A 21,530-nucleotide genomic window follows, 5' to 3' on the forward strand; every position below is an offset into this window, starting at 1 on the left:
AGCATTAAGGCATGCGCACATCATACATAAACAGCGCGAAATTTAAAATGGTATCGTTTCATTTATTAAATAAATCTATTGTTCTGAGAGTGCTTATTTATTAAAAACCTACTTTTCAACCTAGAATTAAAATAACCTGGTATTAGTGTCAATCTATGGTGTCAATATATTTTTTGTAGCGGCCACAGGGCCACACTACGGTCGAGGTATAGATTCGGAAAGAATAACATGCAACAAATCATTAATTTGATTCGGGATGACCTTCGCGTGGACACTCGAGGGGGCGGTATTCCAGTGGAACTGCAAGTGATGGCAGTTATTCGATATTGGGGCCGGCATGAGGTAGATGTGACTTGTGCTCTAGTTTTGGATATATACAATAGAAAAGCCTGTATAACGATCTATTACATTACAGATCCAAGAAGATTGTGCTGACATTCACAGAATGAGTCAACAGACACTTTCCCGTTTGTCCCGAAATGTTGCTATTGCGTTAGCTTCTAAAAGTTCGCGTTATATTAATATGCCGTCGAACTCAACCGAGGAAGCCAAAGCAATTAGGAAATTTGAGGCCATAATATGCGGGATGAAGCGTATCATTGGTGCAATAGATTGCACTCATATTAAGATACGCAAAGTGAGTGGAGAGGCTGGACAGTACTATGTTAATAGGAAGGGACATTACTCCATTAACACTCAAGTATGAACATTGTACAATAACATTTTAGTTTGATCATAGTGTATTTAAAGTAATAAATTTTCATTGTTATGTGTGCTATTATGTGTTTCTAATTTATAATAATATTGATGACAATAATTACAGGTAGTATGTGACTCTGACCTTAAAATCTGCGATATTGTGTGTCACTGGAGAGGAAGTACACATGATTCCCGCATATATAGAGAAAGCTCAATAAAGCGGAGGTTTGAGGAGAATGAATTTCATGGGAAGCTGATTGGAGATAGCGGGTATCCTTGTACTTCGCATCTTCTAACACCAATATTAAGACCAAGGACACAGGCAGAAGAAAGGTACAACCTGAGTCACATACGAACGAGGAATACTGTAGAGCGTTGCTTTGGGGTGTGGAAGCAAAGATTCCGCATACTCAACGAAACAATGCGAGGGTCTCTGCAAGTGATCAAGACCACTATTGTTGCTTGTGCAGTTTTGCACAATTTAGCAATACTCTTTAATGAGTCTATTTTAAATCAAGGTATTTGTGCAAACTAATATGTAAACAAAGTATATTTAATAATGCCAATACATAAAAAATAAGCATATTTTAATTCTTTATTTTGTATTTTTCTAGATCCTTCAGGCCTTGAAAATCAATTATTAATCGATCCAACTATCCCTGATAATATAGAAGATGAAGACGAAAATATAAACAGGGCCATTTATATTGAAACTTATTTTAATCAATAAAAACCATATTTTATTATTTTTCAAAATTTATTTTTTTTAAATATTCCTCCTCTAATGCAAGTATTTGGAGCTTCTTCTCGTGAAGCTCCCTCTCTTGTTCTATTCTTAATAGGTGAAGCTCCCTCTCTTGCTCTATTCTTAATAGATGCAACTCTTGTTGTTGCTTCATTAATTCCTCCCTGCTTTTTTTTGCAAGGAGGAATAATTGATGCTCGTAATTGGAATTTGATTTCCCACTGTAAAAATAACATAAACATTAAACATTATTTCACATAAATCACAGCTGAACAATAAGCACAGGAAATTTCATGAAATTCTATTTTCAACATTACATACTTACGTTTTTTTTGGTTTAGCTTTGAAAATATGATGTGTAGGATTTATACGTGGCAATTCAGTGGAGAAATTTGGCAATTCAGGCTAAAAATAAAAAAATAATAATTATTTTAAAATAATATAAATTTTATTTATAATACTGATATTTTTGTATAACATAACTGATAAAAATATTATACAAATTATTATATAATATGATTACCTATGCATGTGCAGTGCTTTCATCATTTTCATTCAATTTCAATGTATCATCAGCAGACTCCTTAGTAACTTCCTATAAATATATAAAATATAATTACTCAATCTCACAATAAAAAACTATATATGCATAGCGCTATTATCCCTTAATGGATATTCCAAATTAAGGAATAATAGCAGTAGAAAATGTAAAAAATATAAACCTGTTGGCCATGTGTTGCATCGCTATCGAAAGGATTGTTATCAACCACAAACTCATTAGGAAGAGCTGCTATAAGCTCTTGATCTTCAGGCGGAGGACTTGGTGGCGGAGGTCCCCCGCCTGTCATGTTTCTTGCCGTTCTAAATTTGTGTTCCGAAGCCTTAGCTTTCTTCAAATTCCTCCACTGATTTTGTATTTGGCTTAAGTCCCTTTTATGGAGTGAAATGATATTATAACTGAAATATAAATACAATAATAATGTTATTACACTGTAACAATTTATTAAATACAAGAAACTGTTAGAATAAGTAAAACTAAAATAACCAAGACAAAACATCTTCCCATGCAAGTTTTTTTGCTGTATTTGTATTAGTCGACGTATCCTTATTCTCTAATATAATATGTGCTCGCTCGAGCACTAATTATTTTCGAAGCACTTTCTAAAGAGCAATATATATTTATTAATAAGCATTAAAACATGTAAGGAAATAAGTACATTCTATTAGATTTCTTGTGTACATTACGTACCTTATCCTCCTCACTCCAATTCGTCGAACGAGAACGTTTATTGATCATTGAACTCATTTTAAATTAAAACTGAATTTGAATTTATCAAAAATCTCAAATCTGTACAAATGTTTGAAATTTGAAAGTTATCAATATCCTGTCAGTTAAACGTCATACAAAATAAAGTCTACCATTCATATTTGTCAAAAAGTACATTTTTAGTCAAGTTTTACGTGAATAGCGGGTTTTATTTCGATAATGTTACTAGAAAAAAATACATATATTGACGTAACTTAGTTGAGAGACTGCTGAGATAGGTTTATAAGTACCTAAGATTATTTTAATCATTGTTTAACCAGTAGCTGGTCCGAGCTGTCAGACTGACGCGTGAGATCTCTGTCCGACGCTATCGCTATATCTCTCATTATCTGCTCAAAAAAAAATCGCGTGACCCATCCCTACAAAAACGTTTGTTGAAAGAAAAGTATAGCTCAGATTACGAAAAAAAAATACTGTTAGATAGGTAATGAAATGAGGCATCATTAGAGTAGAAAATATATACTTCGAACTTACAATTTCATATTTAAAAAAAAATGATAATACTTAATTGTACTTTTTTTTGTTAGATTTTCTCGCAATTTAATTTTATTACGACAAATTTATGCGCTCGGCTTCATTTTTACTTATTTATTTTAAAACTAGACTATATTTCCTTTAAAATGAATGCATAATATATACAAATTATACAGGATATGTCTATTATTTTTACTAATAAAAATGACTCGGCACGCTATCCGGATCGTTACGTCCTTGGCCATTGTTACGTTTCAAATATTTTAAAATGTTGAATCTGCGTAAATATAAGAATGTAATAGATTTATATTAGTAATTACTTAATCTAGATAGTTTCTAGTACGTATATAACGTATCAAAATATAAAAATATAGTTTCAACAATTCGTAAACAACACCGAAACCCGCCATGTTTGGAACGCGCATTTTGACCTACATTATTTGTTAAAAATAAGAACTTTGGCTAATGAAATACTACAATACGTATATATCACTGTAAAGAGAATTTTATATAGAAAATTATAACATATAACACACAAAGGAAGAAGTAATAACATTCAAGTAATCACGCCATTTTTGCGCAGCGATATTTTGCTCGGCACGGTGAAAAAATGACGGCCTTTGAAACTGGTCTGTCATTAAAACAGGACGTCAAATTGTATGAACCTTTGTTCTAAAGTAGTCTCTGGTTCTCTCCAGATAATAAATGTGACAGCTGTGGCACAGATACTCAACCAAATTTGAATAGGGCAAGCTTTACGACAGGTATAATTTATGGGCACGGTTGTTACACGGACTGATAAGCATAAAAATTTTTTTGTAACCTGAGAGCCCCTTATTCTCAAGTGGTTAAGGAGTTGAGAGTTATTTAACTGAGAGGATGCAACAGATCAGTCAGTTTTTATAAGTAAGGCTGGTAATTTTTTACGACATCACATTAGAAACCTCAAAAATAGCAGTACTTCTCCACTATTTAATGGATGTTATTATACATATAAACCTTCCTCTTGAATCACTCTATCTATTAAAAGAAACTGCATCAAAATCCGTTGCGTAGTTTCAAAGATTTAAGCGTACAAAGGGACATAGGGACAGAGAAAGCGACTTTGTTTTATACTATGTTTATAATAATGATAGTGATAGCACAGTATTACAATATTATTTCCTACAGTAAGAAAAAGCCTTTAATGTCGCGCGATGCCGCCGCCAGCGTAGGTACTTACGCTGCCACACGAAAATACGCTAGGGTTGCAACAAATGGGAAATAAAACAATTGTGATTATTAATATTATGATGAAATCATTTATTCATATGTACATTCAAAATAATTGCGATTATTAAATCTGATGTAATCATTTGTTCATAAATATATAATTACAGATATTGCACTGCTAAATATTATTTACGTGGACACTTTATTTTTGGATGTTCTTAATTGTATATTATACCATTTAAGAAGTAATGCATTCGCATTGGGATGTACAATCTGATTAGAAAATAATGAGGACAACATATACATAGCTTTGATTTTAATTCAACAGATACAATTATTAATACAATCTTTCTGAAATATTGTTTCCTTCTGGGATTTCAATGTAGATTTACATCCGTAAACGGAACAGTTTTTGCGCGCCATAATAGAATATGTAAGTACCTATGTATAATAAAATTATTACACAAAAAATACGACTGCGTCGTCCTTTCGCGATAGTTAATGCAAACTCAGCGTGATTGCATTAAGCGGCCCGCGTCGCCCGACCCCCCGCCAGTTCCCCTCCGTTTCTCTGCACAAGTACATTCGTCGCCATACTGTAGGAAATATGGTGATACTGTGGTGATAGTCCGGCTAACGAAAGATAAGACTGGAAAAGGCGGCAAATTCAAAAAATCATCATATTAAGGTAACCTAATGGTAACTTAGGTTATAGTTGGAAATAAAGTTTTGATACTTTAATTTATTATTACGAGCTTTGTTTTTTTGAGAGATTAACAACCTCTACAAACTCTTCATCTATATAATATTATATATATGTAATCTGGTACAGTTATCTGATACAGATAAAAAAAAGAACAGCTAGTGAAAGTAATAAAAAACATAATAAAATACAATTAAATTTTGTTTAATCAATATAATCATATTAAATCTAAAAGCCGCGTTCAGCCGCGAATAAAGAATAAGAATCACTATCATTATCTCTGACATCATTAACTCTTCCATTTCTGCAGTTATTCCATCTTGTTTTTTTTGTACTGCTCTTCAACATGAATAACATGGTTCGGTCATAGAAGAAATCTCGTTGAGATACTGATTTTGTGTCTTTAAACATTTTGAACGGACAGATCGTTCAATTTTATATTGTTGCTTTAATAGTTTATAACTGGATTACTGGTATCATCCATGCAAAATAATAATAATAATATTAAACAAATCATATAATGTGCAATGCAATCAAGATGAAAAGTATCAAAATATCAAGTCACACTGTGTGTTTTTCCTTGAAAACTACATCTCTTTCAAATTGTTTCTTTTTAAATTTATTAATCATAGTTTAAAGTTTTCGTCATGTTTTCAACTCAGTTTTCAATTATTAGAAATCACTAAAATCCTAAGCTAAAATCGCAGAAAATAAAATCACTTTGACAAGCTTTGACACATCAACAACTCAGGTTTTAATGACAGTTAACTGTTAAGTGTTGCCAAATAAATTTTCGAAATAAAAAGCCAGTCTCATCTTTCGAACCAGACGTGACTAGTATAGATTTATTTATTGATTTAATAAATGAAACGATACCAATTTAAATTTCGCGCTGTTTATGTATGATGTGCGCATGTCTTAATGCTCTAAGGCGCATGCGCAGGTTTCAATTATTTTATAACTAGTGCCCCGGCTTCGCCCGTGGTACATATTTAGTATCCTATATCCTTCTCCTGGCTCTAAACTACCTCCCTGCCAATTTTCAGCTAAATCGGTTCAGCCGTTCTTGAGTTATAAGTGGAGTAACTAACACGACTTTCTTATAAATATATAGATTTTAATAAAATAAATAATTTAACAATTTCAATGATGGACCTATACGGACCTAACGGTAAAGAATACGATTTTGATAAAATTCGCCAATTTTGATATGGATGAGGTGCTAAAGTGTAATTTTTTTATACCCAAAATTAAAAAAAAAATATTTAAAAAAAAACTAAAGGGGACCTAACGAAAAAATTGTGGGACCTTATAGGACCTAACGAAGACCTATAGATTAAGGTCATTTTTGACCCAAAATTCTATGGATGGGGTGCTAAAGTGTAATTTTTTTATACCTAAAATTTAAAAAATTATTAAAAAAAAAACTAAAGGGGACCTAACGAAAAAATTGGTGGACCTTAAAGGACCTAACGGGGACCTAACGATCAAGGTCATTTTCGACCCAAAATTCCATAGATGGGGTGCTAAGTTTGCACTGGTCTTTTTACCACAGAATAAAATAAGTGCCTATGATCAACTTACATTTTTAGCATTGTTTATTGTTCCGTTTCTAGACGTTTTGGCAAGGATATTGGTGACTTGTCATTATTGCCAATGTCAAATATGACAAACGTCAAAACCAGTCAACCCCAGCGTTCCCAACCGTACGATAATTATCGTACAAACACGATAATTTGGTGCCTACGTACGATGTACGATAGCATGTTAGTATCGTACGCTGATTTTACGATAATTTCTATCAGGCAAAATTCGAGAATTTATATTATTTCACCCATACAAATATGAAATTTTGACGTGTTTCATATCGAACTTTCATGGGAACAGTGAAATTTTGTCAGATTGAATTTTAAACTTGGCGCGTTTATTGAACATAAAGTGGAAATGGAATCGGTTCAGGTCTGTAGTCTGTACCACGCGTAAAACCAAAGAGTATAATGAATATTAACCCATTGACCACCGAGCGGCCCGATCGGGCCGAGACACAATAGATTTTCTATTGTGTCTGTGATCCGAGGACTGACGGAAAGGCACGTAAAACATTTGGGTTTCAGTGTCCCATTGATTTGACAGCGGTAGTTAAACAAAGATTAACTATAGAGAACTTGCATACTTATCAATATTACAATTTATATGATTTATTTATTTATAATTGACTTTATTCTAAAAAGTACGATAATTTCGAACCAAAAACGCCTAATGTACGATAATTTTACGCCCCTGGTACGATAATCAGCTCACTTCAGGTTGCTAACACTGGTCAACCCAGTTCATCAACTTTAAAGTGATTTTGTCAATTATTTATTGTGAACAGCTGTCCATTTCCCTTGTTAAATAGAATATTTGCCATGTTTTTAAGTAACTAGGAAAGCAAATGTAAGCTTTAATTAAATAAGGCCATACAAAGAGAAAAATAATCGAAACATTTCCTGATACACAAAATCAAGTTTTGTTATCCATAATGTCGATTCCTCCGTTGGTTTGCAGTACACCACCACCTCCAGATCAGTGTGAAGACGACAAAGACGAAGATTTTGATTTACAGTACAGACGTAAGTTCAAGCTCAAACTCTTACTCCTTATTTATGTTCTCAATATTCTAGAGAAATTCAAATGATTTTTCTATTCATTTTAGTGATACAAATGTATAGAACAATCATTTTAATATAATGTATTAAAGAAACAAAAGAAAATAATCCCTTGGAATAAGAATATGAACATTGATTGTGGATTAGCGCAATTATTGGATTTATTATAGATACAAAATAGTTAGATATATTATTTTATATTATATTATAAAGTGTAAGACATTTTGGAAAAGAAGTAGGGTGAAGATAAAAAGTGATATACATAATTCAATATTAGGCTAGAATTATTTATTTTGAAATATTTAAAACTTGTCATATTTTTTAGTGTCACAGGAAGAAGATGAAGATAATGATTCTTATGATTATGGAAATTATTCTACCTATACTAATTACTGTCAAGAGCCAAATAGTAATGAAAATATAACACCTTTTAAATCGGAGCCTGAAAATAGTTCTATGAATGTTGAAGAAAACAAAATATGTACTGAAACATCTGATGCTGTACAGACTGAGTTTACATTAAATGAAACTGAAACAACTAAAAGTGAAGATATTGCTGTTGAAGATTTAAATTTAAAAATTGAACAAGAAAATGTAGTTCCGGACCATCTTGTTACAAACACTATAAATAATGCTGTTGACTCTGATACTTATGGAATTTCATGTATTGTAGATCATTTAGATTCTCCTGATAAAACTAATGTTGTTTTAAACGAAAATGAAGAAGATGAAAGTAGTGATGAAAAAAGTATATCAGAAACAAATGTTAGTCCATTGGATAATTGTGAGGTCCAAGATAGTTCTGAAAACACAGTAGAAATAGAAAAAGAAGATCCAGTATCAAATGAAATTCATATTGAACAACACATAAAACAAGATACCATTCAATCTGAAGAAATAGAACCTGCTATAAAATCAACAACTACCGATGATTTTGATGACTTTGAAGAATTTAAATTTACAGAAACTTCAATAAGCAATAATGAAGTATCAGCTAATTTTGAAAATCCCTGGGACAATAATGATACTGAAGACTTTAGTTTTGGTGATTTTAAAGCAAATTTTGAGAACAATAGTGATACTATTCAACCATTTAAAGAAGAACAAGTTAATAATGAACAAGAAATTGTTGTAAATAAACCTATAACAGATAGCGAAGATGTGGATTTGGATGATGATTTTGGAGATTTTGATGACTTTAAATCTTCTGTCAATCAGGAATCAGAGGACAAACCTACAATGGAAACAGAACTAGCACACCATGTTACAGTTTTAAATTTTCAGTCTCCCGATAATGAGGCACAGATAATAGAAAGCATAAATAATATTATATTTAATATATTTCCAGAAGATTTGCCTAACTGTGAACCAGAATTTGATAAAACACTTGACTCAATGTTAACAGAAACATGGCATCATTTAAAAGAAGTAGATGAGAGACAACCATATATGGTTCATTGGAATAATTCTTTAGGTCAAAAAAGCTTGTTAAAAGCTCTGTGCATTGACTCAAGAAATATAGTAAGTAGAATATTTTTCCTCTTTAAAGTAAACATTTCTTTCATTGAATAGTCAACAAATTCACTTCAGCTATTTGTAGTAAGATTTAAAGTTATTTCTCTTAAAATTTTCAGTTATTTGGTCCAAAATGGAACTATTTCACACCTAAATATGCAACAAGTTTGAGTGTTGCCCCACTTCAACCCCAAAAGCCAGCAGCTGTTCCTAATGCTCCTTCCTCAGAAGCGATTAACAGTGATAAAGTAACACCTAAAGATACTTCTTGGACTGATCCTTTTACTACAGATGGGCAAGAATGTAAGTTTTATATTGATTATTTATATGCATTTTTAAGCTATGAATAACTTAACATAATAGAGACTAGATTATATACATTCAAAATATAATAACTCAATTTTTATGACATTTCTTTACCACTTACTAAGTAGTTTAAATAATGCTTTGGATGATATAAATATTCCATTGAAAAGTTACATTTGGGGTTGCATTTTTTAGAGTACGCAATTTTATTTTTTTGATGTGTAGGGGGGTTCAGTGTGAAGCTATCACCAAGTTTGTGGGGTCGCCACCCTTGTCCCACGGCCGCCATCTTGAAAATAGCGGTTGATATGGTTTTTACGATATATCTCTTTAACTATTTATTTGATAAAAAAAATTGTTAACATTGTTTGTTGCAAATTAAATTCTCTACAACTTTGGTCCAGTAACTTTTTGTCGTAGAACTATAAATAAAAAAGTTATAAGCGAAAATGTTCAGAAATTAGAGATATTTATATTTTTCAATAAAACTTTTTTTTATCATTTTACGAAGAAATGATATCAGACCATTATTGTAGATTGTTTTTTGAGGAACAACTTTTATATACAACATTTTTTCATTAAGTAAATAGCTAAGATTTTACAGCGCTCCGAAGTGAGTAGGTACTATTTTTCAGTACTCTTAACTATACAGTATACATATATTATGTGTGTACTAATAATAATTTGTCATCAGTAATTGTTTTTAATATTTTTAATAATTAATAATTAATTTTGCAATATTATTAATAATTAATTATTGACTGAACTGACTTGAAGTCTGGAAGCGCGTTTTTTTTACGTCGAAAAGCAGGGCTGAAATGTTCTGCAGTGTGCTTCCATTGTTCTGGAGTCTGGGAAAAGAGCCAATAGCCATTATATGTATAGTTAGGAGTACTGAAAAATAGTACTCACTTCAGAGCGCTGTAAAACCTTAGCTATTGACGTAATGAAAAAATGTTGTATATAAAAGTTGTTCCTCGAAAAACAATCTACAAAAATGGTCTGATATCATTTCTTCGTAAATTGATAAAAAAAAGTTTTATTGAAAAATATAAATATCTCTAATTTCTGAACGTTTTCGCTTATAACTTTTTTATTTATAGTTCTACGACAAAAAGTTACTGGACAAAAGTTGTAGAAAATTTAATTTGCAACAAATAATGCTAATATTTTTTTTTATCAGATAAATAGTTTAAGAGATATATCGTAAAAACCATTTCATCCGCTATTTTCAAGATGGCGGCCGTGGGACAAGGGTGGCAACCCCACAAACTTGGTTTTAGCTACTCACTGACCCCCCCTACACATCAAAAACATAAAATTGCGTCCTCTAAAAACTGCAAGGTTAGGCCTAAAAAATGTAACATTTCAATGGAGTAAAATATTTATATAAACTTTAAGGTTAAAATATATAGTTTATATCATTCAACAGAAATTAATTGTATGTATTGATTATATTTTTCAAAAAAGATTCTATGGACTTATAAGCTATCCAATATTGTGGAATTATATATTCTGCATTAGTAAAGTAATTAATATTACATTTTCAAAGTTGTGTATAATCTAGTCTCTTATTATAAAACTGTAACAACTAACAATGCAAATTAACGAGGTTTGATGCTATAATATACATTGATTAATGTAATAAAACACGGCTAAGATTCATATCAAATTACATTTTAAGATATTTTTCTCACTATGAACTTCTTTTGCATGTCTTGCACATGGATTAACACTGAACACCTTTGCAATTTTGCTTTATCCTTTAACCCATACCATAGACACATATGCTGAAGCTCTTCTCCTAGATTTAGAACATCTCATGGCAACACTAGACCAAATGGCTCACAAACATTCCACACTTAAAATATCAGAGCTACTTTCTACTGGTAAGTAATATTGAGTGGAGCAATGACTTGAATGTAACATCATCAAGTGTGGCTATTTAATTATTATTAATAAATATATTGATTTAAGGACGCGTTTTCAAATCCAACAAAAATACTTTTTTTGGTGAAATTACTATTTTTTAGTTATAACCCGTTTTCGGTTGAAATGGATTTTCCCTAGTTATACCTAGTTGTAACTAAATGTCTTTGTTACAAGAAGTTCTAATTAGGGACTGCTCCATCGTCCGGGGCGGTGAGGCGGTATGAAAAGTATTCCGCTCATGCCGCCTTGCAGATGAAGGAGTAGGCGGTTACGCGCGCTATCGCAGGTTGGTAACAGAGGTGAGCCCGTAACCGTCAGCTGCCGTGGTCGTTGACGATTTCCGAACTCAGATCGACCGTAATTTATTTTTCCTTTCATTTTTATCACATTTCCCTTCTTTTTTAATGGGTTTCATCCTACTGTGATTTATTTTTTATTTTTGAAGGGATCCGCACTGTTCTAATATGCCACAAATAAATTACTTCATACCTCTTTAAAATTTGTTTTGAAATGTTTATTTTTGAAATGGTTACCCGTGACCTCTTACACAAAATTTGCAATAGAGGGAACACCTCTATATTTTATCTGGACATTGAATATATTCTTACCCATGAAGACGCGTCCTTAATTTTGTTAAAAAGAAAATGGTTTGTTATTAATCATTAATTAGTAAAATGAAATTTTGCAAAGTTAATGTTATTTATATGGATCAATGAACAAAAATGTTTATAAATCTGTAATTTTTATAACCAAAAAAATAGTAATGTGTTTTTGATATTATATGCACTGAATAATGTAATTTAACAGTCTAAAATATGTTCCTATTTTTAGCATTGTGGAAAATTTGTTGTATTATTTATATATTTTATAATGAAAAGACTCATCCGAAATCACTTTTAACATCAGATTTACAATACCTAATATGTAGGTAATCGTTAAAATTATTTAAATATATAAATTTATAATTCCAGCCAGCAACATGGATAAAGAAAAAACACCTAGAGAAATCAGACCTTCAGATTTGGATGTGTTCGAGAAAGCAATATCAGTTACTAACATAGATAAGATACACTCCAGTACATTAAGTGTGCAGCCACTAAGACATATCAGTTTGCCTGACACACATATTTTTACCCCCACTGACTCGGAAACACCAAGATCAAAAACGATTCACTATGATAATGGGCCTCCAGTACTTCTCCCACAACAGATAGAAAGCCATAATATAAATATTGAAAAACCTCCCTCACAACACTCGACTATAGAAAATAATGATGATTATTGGGAATTCCAAGATTTTAAAGGAGCTCCTAGTCATACAGTTTCAATGCCAAATACTGACTGCTTACAACCAGATGACAAAGTGACTACTACTTTACCAAGTACCAGTGGCTCCTCCACTAATTCAGGCATTACATATCAAACTCAATTGCTGCAACCAGTGAAACTAGAACCTATCATGCCAACCTTGAATTGGCCTGACCCTGGAGAAGTCAAGGAAACTTTTGACGATTTCTCTGATTTTATATCTAATAGTAATAGTAATTGGAATAATGAAGGTCAAGAACAAACAAAACCTGATTTGCCCATTTCCAAAGAAGTAAATGAAGTTGTAAATGAGAATAGTACAGAAGATGAGTTTGAGACATTCCAATCAGCACCCACTCCTACATCTAATTATATAAACCATGTACAGTCTGAACATAACTCCTTTGAAAAATTAGAACCTGTAATTGGTGTCCAAAAACAAATGGATACTTTAAGTTTTAAGTCTAATGACATTTTATCTTCTAACCACACCAGTAATGTAGAAAACAGCAGTTTTCATAAAAACAATTCCAATAACTTTAACCCAAAACAGTCTCCTGTCAACCAAAATATTCTACAACCAATAAATTCTGCATTGCGAGCGCAGCAAGGCGGACAAATTCTACAACCACTATCCCTGGAAAGTTATTCACAGATTAACTGGCCAAAGCCCGGAATAGACTTGCAGAATCTTTCAAGCTTTAACCCCTTAGAAAGTCTTCAATCACTAAAAAGTGATACGGGATCTAGTGGTCCCAGTAAAGTGGCGTCTCCTATCCATAATAAGGCGAATGCTATTCAGAACGAAATATCCGACGACGACATTTGGGGAGATTTTGTATCTAGTAAACCGAAACAACACGCGCCAAAGAAAACGCCAATATTCGCTGACGATGATGAGTGGACAGACTTCGTTTCTAGTCCAAGTCTATCACAAAACAGTTTAAACACAATTAGTTTTAATGTTCAATCTAATTCAAATATACAAAAGAGTTCCAACTTAAATAGTGCTTCAAAAAGTAATCAAAATATTTCTCTCGATATACCGACATTAAACTATATAACCCCAAAATCTTCAAACCGCGGGGCCTATATTGATAAACATTTCCAAAATTTATAACATTGTTAGTATCTTGTTTAAATATATATTAAAATGTACTTAATTTTGTAAAGAGTAGTTAATTAATAAAAATAAATATATGTATATATTATATAGAGTGGTGGTGGTAGTATCATAGCAATCATAGTTATAACTGTCAAGTTTCGAATACATTTTGGAACGAAGTTCCTTATCGAGCGTTGTGAAAGGGGGTTACTGGCTAGACGGAAAAAATTCTCACGAAAATTTGTAAATACACTTTTTGCGACAGACAGAGAAACACGCTCTCTCTCTCTCTCATAGAAAGCAAGTCAGCTATTTTAGTAACTTCGTTCCATCCATCCGGGTGTCCCTTGACACCTCTCAAAACTTTTTTTATTCATTGCGTTTATATTTAATTTCTTCCTTGAAGTTATTTCAGACAGCAATATCTGTTAAGATATAATTTATATATTATGATAGTTTCGATACAACATGCGAGAGATTAAAAAAAGATTTAATTACTAAATTGGTACGATGTTTGTATTGTACTTTTTGTAAACAAGCCTTGCCGTTTATTAAGTTACAATTTTTTAAATTATTTCCTTTCGAAACCTTATTATTGGAATCTTATATATACATTTAACCATATAGGGTGTTGTTGTTATTACAAATTGTGTATTTGTAAATTCAATTGTTTCATTTCTTTGATTATTTTTGTGAGGCAGCAGATTTACTATTTTGATACCTAATATTGTATGTTCAGTAGTAGTTGTGCAATGGATCAATGCTCATGTATGGCTCATGTAGGATTTCATGTATTAATATTTCAAATAAAAAAACGAAAAATTTGGCACCATTTAAGATAATTAAACGAAATGTAAGTAAAATACAAATTTATTAATAGCATGCAATAAATAATATAAGTTTTCATTGTTGTTATAATAGTAGTATGCTATTGAAAAGATTATAATATCTTAATAGTGATTATATTATATTCACTCATTTTAAATAAAGTAATATTAAATGGAACTGAAACAACATTGAAGATTACTGAAAAAGTATTATTGAAGTAAACCTTGATTTGTTTAAAAGATATAAATATGTATATGGAACTGTATGCATTGTGATCTCATTAAATCTGGTTAAAAGTATTTATTAATAAAAATCCGATATGAAAACCTAATAACATCTTGTTAAAGAATTTATATTTTTGAAAAATAATATTAACTATATAGATACATACTTACTTAATGAGAAATAAAAAATAGTTAAAGGAATTTTTTAAAAGCAATTTTGTAAATTGATTATAAATAATTGTAAATATATTATTTGTATATAATGTTGAAATGTATAAAAACTAGGGATGTAACGATACATGATTTTGCCGATACGATACCGATACCGATATTTGTAGTAATGTATCGGCGATACCGATACCGATACCGATATCGATGGCTTGGTAGAAAAATAAATAGTGAATTATGCATAAAAAGTTACCAACATTTAACAGAGACAACTGTTAATCGTATTCTTTTAAATAAAAATGCCAAATCAAAAAACAACAAAACCATTTATTTTAGTATTATTATTTTACGAAGTCAGTTAAACTTTAAGTAATACACATACAATCAGTACCTAATAAAAGTTTACTATTCTGCCGTCCTTTAACTAGAAAGCCGTTAAGCCCACGAAGTGAGTTTCGAGTAAATGGCAAAAAACACGGAAATCGTTATTTCTTAAAAATTATGACACTTACAATAATTATTGTGAGATACATGGATCGACATTTAATTATATATAAATATTAGTTTTTACCCAGAAACTGTTATAATTTATTTTTAAATTCACTTTTTCTCGTTTAGTTCAGCATAATAATCTGAAAATTTTAACTATTTACTGGACAAGACGGCCGTTTACATACCATAGCGACTTTTTAGCTAAGTAATTTAGTATTTTTATTTTCATTTTGTGATTTTTTTTTATTTAGTAATAAAATGCTTACCTAAAACGTCGTTAAGCTACTATAACTACTTTTAAGCTATGACTTTCGTTTTAATTTAAATTTCAAAAACTTTATAATCAGCGTTTAAGGGTTTTTGGATGCTTTTGTACTATGATTCTATATAGTTGTACTAAATTTTAATCTTACTAATGTTAAAAATTGGCTGCTGTCTGAGGCTTTGCTCTCGGGAATTACATCCTCTAGGTCAACCATCAACCAATGGAAAGGAAAAGGATCAAAAGCTTTTAGGTTTATGTATTAAGGATTTAAACACTATCTAAATTAATGGTTTTAGCGTCTTATTGTGAGTAACAAGTATTTTAAACTCTTTTACTAAATGACTCTTTTAAGTTTTCGATAAAATTAACCTTTATTTCTCGTCATGTTCACGTTTATTTCATTACAGTGGCTCATTAAGGGGTTAAGATTGAGATAAATCTTCTCGCTTTTCTTTTTTGGAACCGTATATTCATTTAGAATTGCAATTTTAACGTTATTTTATAAATATTCTTCTGCGAAGTTAGTATGCGAAGGGGTTAAGATTGAGATAAATCTTCTCGCTTTTCTTTTTTGGAACCGTATATTCATTTAGAATTGCAATTTTAACGTTATTTTATAAATATTCTTCTGAGAGTCACGGATATGTGAGTACATATAGAACCACAAACATATAAACATAAATCGTTTCCTGAAAAAAAAATTAAGACTTGTGCACAAGGTTTTTGAAAAAATAAAACCCTGGTTTCAATAGGACTTCAAGCTCTTACATGTGGGATGCTCTTAATAAATAATGTAGAACCGCTTATCAAATGATTAGAAGACTCTTTCATCCACATTCAGAAAATATAATATACCAGAATATGTGGAAAATAGCAGGAGGTAGAAAACTTTTTATTTGCTACTATGTAAAAAATACAAATCTTAATAATCTAATACATATAAAGATAAGAAAAAATAGCAATAGTTGCAAAATGGACTCCCCGTCAGCGGGTCAAAGGTAGTGTACTCCTAACAATTTTTGTATCACCATCTCTAGTACATTGCTTGACAGTCGATTACTAATTCCACCCAAGGGGTAAATTACATAATTAATAAATAGTTTTAAAAATTAAATAGTACAGACTGTCTATCTTCTCTTTCTCGGTTACAGAGACAAATCAGAGTCTAAACAGAGAAGTACGATTGAAAGTTCGCACTGTCGTAACCATTACCTACCAAATTTTCGTAACTTTGACTTGTTATATTTTCCGTAATTTAGCTGCTAGATTGTTTAAAACTTAGTAAACCTGATCAGAAACAATACGTCTTGTAAAAGAAAATCAAAAACAATCGGTACTCTGCTTGGGAGCGACATTATTTCATCATCACTCACATCCCCAAAACTGATGCATCACCAGAATCGGATAACTGCCTTTTAGCTTAAAAATGAGGGTTAGCTGCTTTGTAGCTAAGCAAAAAAGTGTTATTAGAATTTTTCCTAAATAAAATTACTTAACTAAAAAAGCGTTAAGGGCGAGTAACTGCAAATAAGGTAAGGATTTCCATTGGAATCGTTATATGAAAGCATATCATAAAGCAGTTATAGTCCTTTTGCGTCCCTATAGTCAAGTATAATCTGATAACGTACTTTTAGTCAAGTAAAAAGCTAAAAAATAATTATTAAATCTGGCGGTTAAGGTACTTTTAAGGAAATTTAGCGAAGTAGTGAAGTAGCGAAAGATAGAGAATTCTGAACTCTATCACCCTACATTTAAAACTGAAAATTGACCATTTGAGGGTTAACGGCTTTTAGTTAAAGGACGGCAGTATTGGTAGAGTTTTTTCAGAAAACAAAGTGCGCACGCGCGGGCGGCCTCCCGCATCGTTCATTGGGCGCGGATTTTTGAATTATTTGATATCAAAAAAAAATGGATGTTTGTAAAGTAGGTTTACGATCGAGATGTTTACGTGATAACATAATGCAGTGGCAGCGCTCGAGATGAAACGGGAGATCGGTCCGTCTCTCTCTCGTTATACCTGCGATCGCGCTCGTGAGGTTTTGGTGTGACACAAGTTTATGAACATGTCACCCGACTAAAACGATTTTAAAAACGTTATCACGTTAAAAATTAAAAAAATTCAAAATTATTTATTTCTTTCCTTTACATAAACAAATTTGTGATTGGAACACTCCTAGTAAGCAAATAAAATGCTTGTGTCAGGAGGTTCCGCTCTTCCTTAACACTATTACAGAAACAGAAATAAAACAATATGAATAAATACAATGCAAAAACATAAAAGAAAAGAAATAATTTAATAAAAAAATATCGGTATCGGTTGATTTATTATCGGCGATACCGATATATCGATATATCGGTATCTGTATCGGTATCGTTACATCCCTAATAAAAACCATCACATATATTTGTAAGTTAAACATTATTGTTACCGATTTGAAATTAGAAAATATTATTTAAATTTATTGAAAATTTAAAGTTAATTATTATTTATCTTATGATTTTAATTTTATTCTCTGTATTGTTTGTATGAAATAAATGATTGCATCTATGCACAATATCTTTGTGTATTGTCCTATTCTTTAAAAGTGAATTTTAGAGACTATAAAATTATTGAAAATGTTTTAATAAATAATACAACAAATTTACTCTTAGAATAGTTTATTATTATTTCTATACAGTATCGTGATCAGTTTCGGAATCCGAATGTTCAAGTTCATCAATATTTGATTCCAAGCTTTCTTTAATGTCAGAATCCAAATTTACAGCAAATTTGGGTAAATTGTTATCCATAGCTGCCCTAAATGGACATTGCTCAAATTCTGGCCAGGATACAAACCTGTAAAATGTAATAATAATAAAATATGGGAATAATTTTTACTTAAATAGTTGTATAATTATGAAGAATGTTAAAATATATTTTAAATATCAATTGGGAGGAAATCACACTTTTTTTTTCAAAAATTCAACCAAATATAAGATAGGTAACTATATGGAATTAAAATGATACCTTTTAAAAACAGTAATTTTTTGTTGTAATGTCAAGTCACCAAACTGGGTGAAGATAGTCATATGGGGAAGTTTTGCATCATTGGGCCCTGGGGCTATGTCTTTGTTAACATCTGGAGGATCTTGACCAGTTATAAGCCATACACCGCAGCCTGGTATCCATTGCCTGTAATTTCGTAATTTAATAATTAATTATATACATATTATGTAGGTATATTTTTTTTTAATATTTCCATCATAATAAGTAAATAAAGTAAGTATTATAATAATTAAAATAATCTACAAACTTGAGTTGCAATTACAAATTCTTTGAAAATAATTTGCAATTAGGTACAATTTTTAAGTTTAAATTTTAAACACATTAAATAACAATATACTTACTCTAGCACAGGAATGACTCTTGAGGTCTTTGAGAAAGTGTGAGGCTTAAAAAAATACCATAATAATGGTAAGTAATCAGGTGGACAAGGTAGCGTTTCTTTTTGTGTTATATTTACTAAATATAGGAAGTGTTCATCTATCTGAAATTGAAACATTTATATAAAAGGCATGAGAATAAAATGTACATTAAATAATACTATTTAATTGTTTAATTATTTTTTGTGAACATATTCAACTAAGATTTGTTTTTAATTGTCTACAATATTAAAAAATAATAAATAAATCACTTAAAAACTTACCACAGAAACTTTTTTGTTCACAGGATAAATCCATGGTAGAAAGTGGGCTTTGGGTACTTTTTTCAGTACTCTAGAATAAAAAAGAGTTTGAAATAAGGATGGTACTGATTTGTGTTTCCCATATTCCACTAAAGTATCTGTAAGAAACTGTATTCTTCAATTATAATGATATTAATAAGAATAACATTTTAAGAAATTAAACTATAAAAATAAAAATTATGTTACCTCATAATGATGAACTGGTATAATTATAAATAAATCCGGCCTACCAAGTTGATTTGTTGTATTGTGAAAAACAATGGTATTAATAAGGTGTCTTACAAATGATAATCCAGGCATAGCTCCAACTATTTTTATTTTTCTTCCTTAAAAAATAGAAGATAACCCATTATTTCATATATATTTATATATTATAGCTTTATTATAATTTGTCGTAAAATTTTATAAAGTTAAGACATCTGGGCCAGTAATAATTAATTAGTGATCGGCCGAACAGAACAGTCAGTAATAATAAAATTCTAAATTATAGAAGTTTGATCTAAATATTTTTGTATTAATATTCTGCTATAGGTGTCTAGAATGTCTTTTATTTATTTATTTATGTGCAGATATCTTCTTCAATTTTCTTGTAATAAACAGTAAGCAGAACTTCAGCCGAAGCCAAAGGTCTGTTCAAGATGACGAAATACAGTCCATTCCTATCATTTAAGTATATGTAATACTATAATTAAATACACTTATTTTCTTACCAGTATTTTCAGTAGCCAAGTCTCCTAATAATTCTTTGATTCTATTTCCATCATCCATTTTATCTTGGAAAGCCAATTTCCACATTCCAAAAAAATCTGCAGTTTTATATTTGATTCTTTCAGGATATTTTTGTTGTAAATCCTTAAAACATATAATATACAAAGACATTTATATTACTAAATATTAATAAAAAAACATTTATCCTAAAATTTATTTTCAAACTTACATTTAAAATATTACTAAAGTAGTTGGATGATTCGTATAGATAAACTGGATTTTTCTGGCATCGCAAAATTGCTTCTGTTAAAAATCCTAATCCAGGATTAACTTCGACTATTGGTGCATGTTTGTCAAAGTGGCCTTTTATAGTATCGGCAATATCTCTGGCTGTATTTTTATTAATTATGTACATCGTTTCAGGTGTTTTGTATTTCTTCAAAAGTGCCTTTGGCAAACATGGGATAATATTTTTATACTCCTCATTACTTTCTAAATAATTCATCAAATCAGTCGCATTTTTAGCACCTTTTTCAGTCTGTATCTCTTCATTTTGTTTATTTTCTTTATGTTTTAACCTCGCACATAACCTTAATCTGTGTGGTTTAAATTTATTTAAAAACATAATTCATGTGATACTAATGCTTGAGTTGATAGCCTGTTTAGAAATATTTTAATTCCTCTCAAATGTAGGTACTTAAAAATAATTCTATTATTCTACTGATCCAATATCATTAAAAATCACTAAAAAATACATGAAATATGCATGAAATTTGTTTTGAAATTGAATTTGATTACATGGGGCTCCGGGCTAAGTATCAAGTGTCAACTGTCAATGTAACATCTGACAACAGTGAACAGACAATGCACGCCACAGATTAATATTATTTAGTACTAGCGGTTCGCCCCGGCTTCACCCGTGGTACATATTTACGTTTTCCGGGATAAAATATAGCCTATACGGATTCGGAAGAATCTCTCTAAGTAATGGTAAAAGAAATTTTGAAATCGGTCCAGTAGTTTTTGAGCCCATTCAATACAAACATACAAAAAATACAGTTTTCCTCTTTATAATATTAGTATATATAAAATCTGTGTATCTAAAAATCTTTTTTAGTTGGTATAAGCAACTTATTTTTTGTTATT

General features: G+C 30.7%; 2 protein-coding genes and 2 long non-coding RNA genes across 5 annotated transcripts; 2 read left to right on the plus strand and 2 right to left on the minus strand.

Moving 5' to 3' along the window:
• Positions 1-5,348: 5,348 nt before the first annotated feature.
• Positions 5,349-6,693, minus strand: LOC149480517 (uncharacterized). The gene is made up of 2 exons (XR_016316995.1): positions 5,881-6,693; positions 5,349-5,630 (listed from the first exon to the last, which is right to left on the minus strand). It is a non-coding gene; the product is annotated as an uncharacterized LOC149480517 (long non-coding RNA).
• Positions 6,694-6,858: 165 nt separating this feature from the next.
• Positions 6,859-7,376, plus strand: LOC149480518 (uncharacterized). The gene is made up of 2 exons (XR_016317010.1): positions 6,859-7,123; positions 7,251-7,376. It is a non-coding gene; the product is annotated as an uncharacterized LOC149480518 (long non-coding RNA).
• A 102-nt stretch (positions 7,377-7,478) lies between these two features.
• Afti (aftiphilin) lies at positions 7,479-15,302 on the plus strand. 2 transcript variants are annotated; one of them, XM_089706533.1, is made up of 5 exons: positions 7,479-7,772; positions 8,134-9,329; positions 9,443-9,626; positions 11,411-11,522; positions 12,537-15,302. In XM_089706533.1, exons 1-5 carry the CDS (start codon positions 7,682-7,684, stop codon positions 13,987-13,989), a joined length of 3,036 nt encoding a protein of 1,011 aa, XP_089562659.1. In that variant the 5' UTR covers positions 7,479-7,681; the 3' UTR covers positions 13,990-15,302. The 2 variants fall into 2 exon arrangements, with proteins under 2 accessions (XP_089562659.1, XP_089562658.1); XM_089706532.1 differs by lacking the exon at positions 11,411-11,522 and having other exon boundaries at positions 12,533-15,302.
• A 3,294-nt stretch (positions 15,303-18,596) lies between these two features.
• Positions 18,597-21,200, minus strand: mtTFB2 (mitochondrial transcription factor B2). The gene is made up of 7 exons (XM_089706534.1): positions 20,614-21,200; positions 20,387-20,528; positions 19,863-20,002; positions 19,638-19,784; positions 19,339-19,478; positions 18,959-19,123; positions 18,597-18,787 (listed from the first exon to the last, which is right to left on the minus strand). Exons 1-7 carry the CDS (start codon positions 21,007-21,009, stop codon positions 18,622-18,624), a joined length of 1,296 nt encoding a protein of 431 aa, XP_089562660.1. The 5' UTR covers positions 21,010-21,200; the 3' UTR covers positions 18,597-18,621.
• Between the last annotated feature and the right edge of the window lie 330 nt (positions 21,201-21,530).

This window comes from Colias philodice, chromosome 18 (genome assembly GCF_061535455.1).
Source record: "Colias philodice isolate Cphi_HAF_F1 chromosome 18, ilColPhil1 Martin Lab GWU primary, whole genome shotgun sequence".
NCBI lineage: Eukaryota > Metazoa > Arthropoda > Insecta > Lepidoptera > Pieridae > Colias > Colias philodice.

Coding starts and splice junctions, on each gene's coding strand:
- Afti (XM_089706533.1), top strand. CDS start 7,682: ATGTCGATTCCTCCGTTGGTTTGCAGTACACCACCACCTCCAGATCAG. Junction 7,773..8,133: donor TTTTGATTTACAGTACAGAC/GTAAGTTCAAGC, acceptor CATATTTTTTAG/TGTCACAGGAAGAAGATGAA. Junction 9,330..9,442: donor GCATTGACTCAAGAAATATA/GTAAGTAGAATA, acceptor TAAAATTTTCAG/TTATTTGGTCCAAAATGGAA.
- mtTFB2 (XM_089706534.1), bottom strand. CDS start 21,009: ATGTTTTTAAATAAATTTAAACCACACAGATTAAGGTTATGTGCGAGG. Junction 19,785..19,862: donor TACCAGTTCATCATTATGAG/GTAACATAATTT, acceptor TGAAGAATACAG/TTTCTTACAGATACTTTAGT. Junction 19,124..19,338: donor AGAGTCATTCCTGTGCTAGA/GTAAGTATATTG, acceptor ACGAAATTACAG/GCAATGGATACCAGGCTGCG.